At 33.5% G+C, this 9,728-nt stretch overlaps 1 protein-coding gene across 1 annotated transcript; it reads right to left on the bottom strand.

The window, feature by feature from the left end:
* Window positions 1-2,436: 2,436 nt before the first annotated feature.
* LOC115974350 (U-box domain-containing protein 5-like) lies at window positions 2,437-8,463 on the bottom strand. The gene is made up of 6 exons (XM_031094672.1): window positions 8,049-8,463; window positions 7,357-7,431; window positions 6,248-6,433; window positions 5,904-6,011; window positions 3,840-4,933; window positions 2,437-3,506 (listed from the first exon to the last, which is right to left on the bottom strand). The coding sequence occupies exons 2-6, from the start codon at window positions 7,408-7,410 to the stop codon at window positions 2,765-2,767; spliced, it is 2,184 nt and encodes a 727-aa protein (XP_030950532.1). The 5' UTR covers window positions 7,411-7,431; window positions 8,049-8,463; the 3' UTR covers window positions 2,437-2,764.
* Between the last annotated feature and the right edge of the window lie 1,265 nt (window positions 8,464-9,728).

Here is a 9,728-nt window from a genome sequence, read left to right as displayed (position 1 = left end):
ACACTTCTAAAAATTATTTTGCTATAGTGTTTTCAATAATAAGTTTTTAGCAAATAAACGGTATTCAAATAGACCCTTAGTGTGTGTTTGGGTTAGGATTAAAAATTAAAATTATTTCATTATTTAGCTTATTTTTGTTACTAGGGTCTGTTTGGAATCCACTTATTTTGCTAAAACTGAAATTTTTTTGCTGAAAGTACTGTAAATAAAGGTAAAAGTTAGTTGAAATAGTACACTGTTTATGGGATCACAAAACTTTGCAAAATGCGTATACCCATGCATTTTTGGGTCTCACAGCACTATTCACACTTTTAAAAATTATTTTGCTATAGTGTTTTCGATAATAAGTTTTCAGTAAATAAGCGGTATTTAAATAGACTCTTAGTGTGTGTTTGTGTTAGGATTAAAAATTAAAATTATTTCATTATTCAGCTTATTTTTGCTACTAGGGTCTGTTTGAAATCCATTTATTTTGTTAAAACTGAAATTTTTTTGCTAAAAGTACTATAAATAAATGTAAAAGTTAGTTGAAATAATACACTATTTATGAGATCACAAAACTTTGCAAAATGCGCATATCCATGCATTTTTGGGCCTCACTATTCACACTATTAAAAATTATTTTGTTATAGTGTTTTCAATAATAAGTTTTCAGCAAATAAATAGTATTCAAATAGACCATTAGTGTGTGTTTGGGTTAGGATTAAAAATTAAAATTATTTCACTATTCAGCTTATTTTTGCTACTAGGGTTTGTTTGGAATCCACTTATTTTTCTAAAACTGAAATTTTTTTGTTGAAAGTACTGTAAATAAAGGTAAAAGTTAGTTGAAATAGTATAATGAGGCCCATGAATAGTACTAAAAAGTGCAGTGAGATACATGAATAGTAGAAAAAATAAACTGAATGGTAAAATAAGTTGGAAAAAATAAGCTAGCCAAACAGACACTTAGGTTTGTTTGGGATCTACTTATTTTGCTGAAACTGAAAACTTTTTACTAAAAATATTGTAAATAAAGGTAAAAGTTAGTTAAAATAGTACAGTGGAACTTATGAACAGTAGCAAAAAGTACAATAGAGCCCAATAGTAGTAAAAATGTGTTTGGATATCGCTTATTTTGCTGAAGTTAAAAAATTATTACTGAAAGTATTGTAAATAAAGGTAAAAGTTAGTTGAAATAGTACAATGAAACCCATAAATAGTACCAAAAGTGTAATGAGACACATGAATAATAGAAAAACAAGTTGAATAATAAAATAAGTTAACAAAAAATAAACTAGCCAAACATACACTTAGAGTCTGTTTAAGCTACCCCAGCTTACAGAATAAAATTTCTTTCAAATTTTTATGACTTGTGTTTGTCTGTTTGATGGTACTATGAACATTTGACTATTAAAGTAGTAAACAAAAGAGAGACAATTGAGAAATTAACAAGTAAACAAAAGAGAGAAAGTTGAGAAATTAAAAGCAGTAAAATTCATAGAACAAAGGTAACCTGTACAATGAAATTGAGCAATTACATTGTTGCAGCTAAACAAAACTGCAATACCAAAATTGCATTTAAAAAAAAAAAAAAAACAAGTTGTACCTGGATAAAATGTGGGATACAATAAAAAAGTTTGCTTGGAAAAATTTTGTATGGTTGTTTCCAACACTCTAAACTCAAAAAATTAAGTTTGAGCAATGAAAACTGAAATCAAATTTTTCGTGTTATCAAGTTATGAAATATGGGTTATTGAGACAAAATTGTAAGAAAATCAAATTTGTGGACCATTTTTCTGACTTGTCATTGTCAAGTCATTCATACCGCTTTGCTCTTTTTTCTTCTTTCTTCTCCTTTCTTTCTTCAGACAACTCCACCACCAACGGCCCTTTTTTGTCTTCTTCAGACCCACTCCACCGCCAATGGTTTTTTATATTTTCTCTTCTTCTTGCTGGTTTTTTCTTTCTTTCTCTTTTCATCTTTCTACTCCACCACCAATGGTTTTTTATTTTTTCTCTTCTTCTTGCTGGTTTTTTCTTTCTTTCTCTTTTCATCTTTCTTTTTCTTTTTCTTTCTTTCTTTCTTCTTCAGACTCACTCCACCATGTTCACCGATCAAACACACAAACACAAACTCACAACCATGGCTGAGGACGGGTTTTTTATCGCGTTGAATGGGTCGGGTTTGCTTAACAAAGGGTTTTCAGACCTGTCTTTGGTGAATTGCTTGCTGGGTTTGGACGATGATGGTGTTTTTGGCAGCTTGGGATGGGATTTTTGACTTATGGGTTTCGGTCTCTTTCTGGGTTTTGTGACGAGCATGGCAGAGCAGAAAAATGAATTGAAAGAGTGAGATGTTACCGTTCTGTTTGTGGCTTTCGGTCTCTTTGTGGGTTTTGTGATGGGTAGCCATGTTTACCGTTCTGTGCAATACCAGTGGGAGATATAACTCGGTTTTGGAACCAAACACAAATTGTAGAGAGATTTGAATTATTGTGGGATTGGAGATACAAGGTTTTGAGATACGGGTTATGAGCAATCCAAACACCACCTAAACTCCCATTTCTACAAAACAAATTTTTCATTACTGGATTTTACAATTGCTGCTTACTACAAGTGCAGCAGGACTCTACATTCCTATATAAGAGAGGTTTATCTAATTCTGAAAGTGAAACTCATCTGCTAGCATGATTAATGGTCTCAAACTCTACAAAACCACTCATATCCTATCCTACGTTTTGACTGAACATCTGAGCTATTTTAAGCTATCAAAGATAGCTGGCTATACAGACATCTTATTTCCAAAGTACCGAAATGCCTTGAAACGTGATTTCTTTTCTTTACAGTGCCTGCCAGAGTCGCGTGAGGTTTCTAGGCCCAAGCCAGCTTTAGGACTTGTTGAACATTCTGAAACTTCAGTTCTGATATGTTCCAAGAACTGAAGCAATTTGATAGCAATCCCCTTCCCCTTTGAATTCTTATTTTCAGATAAATTGAATAAAGGCTGCATTATGTTCTCTTTCATGACCAATTGACAAAACTCAACACGCTCATGACATAGTGAAAGAAGAACATCTACTGCATGTTCTTGTTCCTCTTCTGTTCCAGTTTCCAATACTTTGGCAAAGGCACTGATACATGAACTAGTTTCAGCAAGTGCAATTCTTGCCTCCTCAATATCGCACAAGTTTCTTATAATCTTGATGCAAAACCGTGCTTGATTGTGATCACCCAAAAAAGTAACCAGTTTTGGAATGAAGTCTAAATATACAATATGGTATCCAACATCAGCATTGCAGGACAACTTACACAGTATCTTCATAACAATACTGTGAAATTCCCTGTACTGTGTATCAAGGAATTTTAGAATGGAAGGAAGAACACCAGACGCCACCATCATAGACTGGTACTTGGATTGGCAAGACAAAATTTCAATGATATCAAGGGCTTCTCCAGTGATTTCAGATTCAAGATATGATGCCAACACGTAAATCTCATCTTCATCGAAGGGTGGCATTTTACTTCTGCATGAAACAGCAGATAGTTGGTTAGCATTGGATCTAGTGATTTCTCCCGTCACAAAAATAATATTGCCATTAATTTTCACTCAAAATCTTCTATATTTTTACACTCAAATGTTAATTTTCACCATCTTTGTCAAAATTACTGATGTGTCAAATTGTAATTAGAGTAATATTACTTTTACATAAGCCTACTATTGACATTACTTTTATTAGCACCAACCACCTTAGCAGCCATGAAAATTGTTGGGTCCCTAGACTTGTTGCTCAAAAAAAATATTAAAATAGTGCCACATAGGATATGAGAAAAAACAATGCCCACAAAAGAATTATCACCTGTTTTCGCTCAAAATCGCCAACAGCAACTCTGCAGCATCTCTCTGAGCTTTTATATCTCTTAATTTAAGTGCATCCTTCAAAAATTTAATCAACGGTTTGATGCACCCATTGCAATTTGTAGAGTGGCATGTGCTGTTTTTGTCTTGCAGTTGGTTTTTCACATTTTCCACTGTCCTGCACTGTGACCCCCAAGAAACTGCAGCAAGTGTGGAAAGAAAGTCTAAAACCTTGCCATAACAATCTACAGATTGGTGAGGTCTTTGAGGCTCTGCATTCATTTGAGTGAGCCTATAACTAAAGCAGTCATCACTTTTCTCTTCGATAATTTCTGAACCATGACTGGACCCTAATGAGGATAGTGACACACTGCTAACTTGAAGGTGCAAATCTTTCAAAGAACTACCTATGCTGACAATGGAACTGGAATGTGAAGATTTCATGGATTCAAAAGAATCAAGGTGTGGTTCTAAAGACGGGTCAGGAATAGTAATTCCATGCTCAGAAGACCACTTTGATATGAGGGCCTTCATTGCAAAGTTTGGAGTGAGGGACAAATGGTCCAGCTTCATATGAGTTATTGGGCATGTCTCATTACCTTCATTAAACCACTTCTCTATCCAAAACCGTTCAAATGTTTTCCCAGATGCAATAATTATTGGTTCATACATCAGTCTCATAGAGATGGGGCATTTGAATTCCTCAGGAGGTTCAGATGTCCCAAAGCCAATGGACTGATAGGATGACTCATCATGCTGCACAAGGGTACTGTCATTCAGGTTTTGTACAATTATTTCCCCATACTTCTTCAAAAGATGAAAGAAATACCTCAGTATGCTCCTCTTTTGGACCACGTGGTCAGGGACCTTATCAAGTGATCTCTGAATAGATATTTTCTCTTTTGAAAGAGCCGAAGGGGTTGTAATATTCAGCCTCAAAGCGGCAAGTTGAATAGGTTCAAGTTCTAAATCATTTATACAATTTGACGTAGGAATTTCCTTCAGAATCAGTTCTCGTACAACCTTCCCAGCCTCTTCTGCAGCAGAGTCAATGGGAAACTTTGCATCCCTAAGATCATGAACAATTCCAGATATCTGCAGACAATTTTCAATTTCGACATTTAGTAATGTAAAGGAATCAAAAAGGATAGTACCCAAATAAATAATAAAGTTACTATGACTGCTGAAGGCAGAATCTGCAATATCAAAATTAGTTTGCCCAAAACACAACCTACAGCATTTTAATTAGAAGTGCCATGGCCATCAAAAATTTTTTTTTTTTGATAGGTAAGACTAATTTTATTGAAAAGAGACTACATCATAAAGAAAATCAAAAAGAAAAACATGAAGTAGCCTAAGAATTACAATTGAAAATATTTACATATGAATTGACTCTATGAAATTATGAAGAGAAGTCTTTATGAACAGGACCATTCATAAAGAGCACTAATGAAAGATGCTACTCATGCTAGCAATTCCATTGACATGCACTCTACATCTTCAAAAGTATGTCAATTTGTTTCCCTCTAGATAGTCCATAGCACACATAAGGTACAAGGTTCTAAACAACTGATAAAGGATTAGAACCCCCAATCCGCTATCTGCATAATAAATCAAGGATTTTCTCAGTGATATCCATTGAATCCCAAACACCCAGAAAATATAGCACCATAAGTCAAAAGCCGAACTGCAATGTATTAAAAGGTGATCTACAGTCTCCCCATTGCATCGACACATTCAAAAACTGTCTTTACAATGGAGCTTGTATTTCACTAATGATGACTTATTGCATTCCAAGAATTTTTAATGGGAACTTGTATTTCACTAATGATGACTTGTTGCATTCCAAGAATTTTTAATTTTATCAAAAAGCAATAAGAACATAGACCTTACAAAATAGGAACAATTTGATACCTATATACAGTAAATAATATTTCATAACAAGAGGAGGCATGAAGAAGGCTCATACAATCTACAAAGTAATATACTCATTAATTTTGAAACCTTTAAATTACATGCCATTACCAAAAATAATTATAAATTAAGGACCTGAAGTATTGCAAACCTTTGCAGCCAACAAAGTTGGGACCATATTTTGGATTTGACTCAAACATAACTTCAAGGAGCTCTGTAGTTTCTCACATCTCAGGATGATCTTACTCGTTGCAAATGCCTGAAAATATTATACCCAAGTCATTAGATACTTAAATAGTGAAGAGTGATGGAAATAAAAGCTATGAGGACATAAGTAGTTGCGTGACTATATAAATTTTAAGAGCAACATTTGGAGAGTATGAAACATTTGCTTCTACTCATTACAAATGCAAGATTTGGAGAGTAAATATTGTGTGAGATATTTTTCTTTCCAAAATGCAAGTTATTTGCAAATTATAAGAGTGAAATGCGTACCAGGTAGAGTCTACTAGACTCTGAGCAGTATTTGAGAAGTAATTTTGCTTTATCCATGGCAGCATGTAATGAGCACAGTGCCTTTATCCCTGATGTACATCGTGGTCGGGCAGACTCAATGTCTGGAAGTATTTTTGAAATTCTATCAACGAATTTTTTAAGCTCTAAACACATTAAACAATGAACCTGCAAAAAATGAGATATAGTCATAAAAGGAAAATTCTGAAATAGACAAAGTTAAAAAAAAAAAAAACAAAAACAAAAACAGAACCATTAAGACTTATCCCCTTCCTGGGGTCACTTCATGGTTCAAAAATGTGATCAATCCCATGAATGGGTGCTAGCTTGGGATCAATCCTTTATGAACTGATAGAAAATTCCAGAACAGTTGCTGATAAGGGAGGGGCAGGGGCATGCTGTGAACTCTAGCCCATAGCCCTCCACATTTGTTGGAAAAGGTCCTAAAAATAAAAGTGAACATTTGAATGTTGTATATTTCCAGATTTTCCATAGTATAGTACCGCAATTCGGGGAGACTTATAGTTACGCTCTCTGTTTTATAAATTTAACTTACAATACTACAGCTATATACAGAGTCACCCAGCCTAGGAGTGACTACTTTTGCTTAATTCTTACTTCATAGTTGGCTTTCTATGTGTTCAAACACCACGCACCTATCTAGAAATGATAAATCTTCAACTAAAAGACTCCATTACAGTAGACGTCTGCTCAACATTGTAACTCTAGTTCCATAATCAAGCTTGAGCCCTATAATGAAACCAAATAGGAGTTCTATTGTTTGGTAAAAAAATGTAAATGACTAACTTTTTATACAACTTGCTAAGATGCGAGTAGCGGACAATTTAAGTAGCGTTCCTGGTGGGCTTATATAAAAGTAATTGTTCACCTCTCACACCTTATCATCTCAGAAAATTGTGAAAAATGTTAATTTTAGCAAAGTTGGTAAATGAAAGGTTGAAATGCATAATTAAATAAATATCTCACTTATCAAAAATAAAATAAAATAACTATCTTGATTCCTTGATTGGTAACAGTTGAATTTAAATCTACCCCAAGCCCACCCTCAGTGTCAAGAAATGATTTTTTACCTTAATGTTACAACCATATGGATCCATGATTTCAGCACCATTCTTCCCCATCATATGTATATCCTCAATCGCAAACTGGTATAAACAACTTGATTGTTTAAACTGAGGAATTGTTATAGAAATTAACAAATCCAAAATAGGATCTTTACACATCAACATTAAATAAATAGCGAGATGGTAAGTCAAACAAGAAACAATAAAAACACAAAACCAACTGCCCCGCTTGCAGACCCAAAAAAATTTGTTTTTGATGGAAGAGGGGTCTATTGTACTTGGTGATTACAAAGGCTCTTTGGAGAGAATATTGACACAACTAAACTTGGCTCACCCTCTTCATTTGTGCTTTGTATACAGTATGAATTATTTTTGAAGTTACATGTAAAATTATTTGCATAATTTAACTGCATATTGACTAAAAAGGGATCCATTTTTCCACAGCAGAAGTTGCAACAAGACTTTGATTCACATTATTCAATCACACAGTGGCTCCTTTCTTGTCACAAAACTAGCATAGAAAGACCAAGGATCTCTATGACAACCATAAAACAAAGCAATAAAATTATGATAGATAATTCAAAGTTATACCAATATCAATATGTATTCACAAGGTCATATTATAAACTTCACAGTCAAACAAGCTAGGACTAAAAGAGCAAGTCTTTTTTATGCAAAGGAGTAATAGAGAAAAATACCCAGCAGTTCAAGTGGCATACTACCAACGCAGAACTTCCGTGAGCTACAAAGTTGGTTTATAGCAATAAGTAACAAGCAGCTGTTGTGTAGTACTAGTATTAGCCTAGAGGAAGCCAAGAACAACTTCAAGCATAGCCAAGCAGCTTAAAGAAACCCAAAGGAAGTACGACAACGCCAAAATCCTTCATTTGGAGAATTCATACTCACATGGTAGTAAAGAAAGCAAAGGTTATGAAAATAGAAATAGCTGAAGATAATACTCATATATGAATGATAGAGTTGGTTGCTATTTGTGGCAACAAAGAGGTTCCTTCCCAGTAATTATCTTAGAAGATTTTTCTTTACCCAAAAGAAATAGACTATTAATAGTAGCTAGTACAACGGAACTCTCTGAGATTACTTGTGTGTTTTGGCATTAGGAGCAAAAGAGCATATTAATTATTATTTTTCTTTGCATACGTACGTACATGACAGTCACCGGTTATGGTCTTGTGTCGTCGTAAAGACATAATTGTCCAATGACAGTGACATAAGATAAAAACTACAGAAGATTACAAAATAATAAAACTAAGACTAAACTCAGACCCAGTCCATGGATTCACATACCAAAATTTTCTGGACTCAGCCCGTGTGACAATTATTCGACTTATAAACTTGAGTTTTCAACATTAAATAAAAAAAAAAAAATGACAAACTTGAATTTGAATGGTACATAGTCATCAATGATATCACCGTGTTTTGATCTCAATCTTGTATTTTTATTTATGAACCAATGATGGAGATTAAATCACTTAAGTTCATGTTTAAATCACAACCTAAACATTCGCAAAAAAAAAAAAAAAAAAAAAAAAAAAAAAAAAAAAAAAAAAAAAAGGGCAAAACATATTATTGGTCCCAAAACTTTATCCTATATGCGATTTTAGACCATGCGATTACTTTTAGTCCCTTGTATAACGTCATCACCCACTGGATGTATTAAGAATTAAAAACGATCACTTTAAATTTATTAGAAATTAAAGGAATAAAAACAATTATTTTAACTTGGTGAACTAAAATCATTGATAATTTATGACCAATCATTTATTTTGGCAAAACATGACAAACCAGTGATCCTAGTCCCTAACTTCTGGAACATATGACAATTCAAAAATAATTTTTTAAAAAATTATAAAATTTTTGAACTTTTTTTTTTTAATGGATACTGAAAAGAAAGCGTATAATAGCACAACCAGTAAATTGCAAGTCAAGAGAATTGCTTAGTCGTCCTTGTTGCTTTGTACTCATCTAATTAATGGGAATCCAGGACCAGCTAATAAGCCAATCAGGATGTTCAACCAAGAACAAGAAGACTAGAAAAGGCTAAACGACTTACGTAGTGGACTGGACCCAGAAAAAATAACAAAATTGGTAGTCTCAGTCAGGATATTGCAGAACTGTGTGAAGATTTCCTATAGTGGGCGGCATTTTATTGTTGTTAAGTTAGGCATTTATTCATTTTTTTTTTTTTTGATAAAAGGCATTTATTCATTTGTAACTTGCATAATGTTCCAGTAAATCTAACAGAAATCCTCTTAGCAAAAGACAAAAGGAAGTAAATATAATAAAGTACAAATTATTTGGTCAGAAATTTGATAGAACTTAGAGAGTTTTCAAGACAACTTCTCAGTGAAAATGAAAAA

This window comes from Quercus lobata, chromosome 2 (assembly GCF_001633185.2).
Source record: "Quercus lobata isolate SW786 chromosome 2, ValleyOak3.0 Primary Assembly, whole genome shotgun sequence".
Taxonomy (NCBI): Eukaryota; Viridiplantae; Streptophyta; class Magnoliopsida; order Fagales; family Fagaceae; genus Quercus; species Quercus lobata.
The sequence above is the reverse complement of the archived record's forward strand: the minus strand, read 5'-3'. Positions and strand labels throughout refer to the sequence as shown.

Coding starts and splice junctions, on each gene's coding strand:
- LOC115974350 (XM_031094672.1), bottom strand. CDS start 7,410: ATGATGGGGAAGAATGGTGCTGAAATCATGGATCCATATGGTTGTAAC. Junction 6,434..7,356: donor CATATGGTTGTAACATTAAG/GTAAAAAATCAT, acceptor CATTTTTTGCAG/GTTCATTGTTTAATGTGTTT. Junction 3,507..3,839: donor GCGATTTTGAGCGAAAACAG/GTGATAATTCTT, acceptor TGTTTCATGCAG/AAGTAAAATGCCACCCTTCG.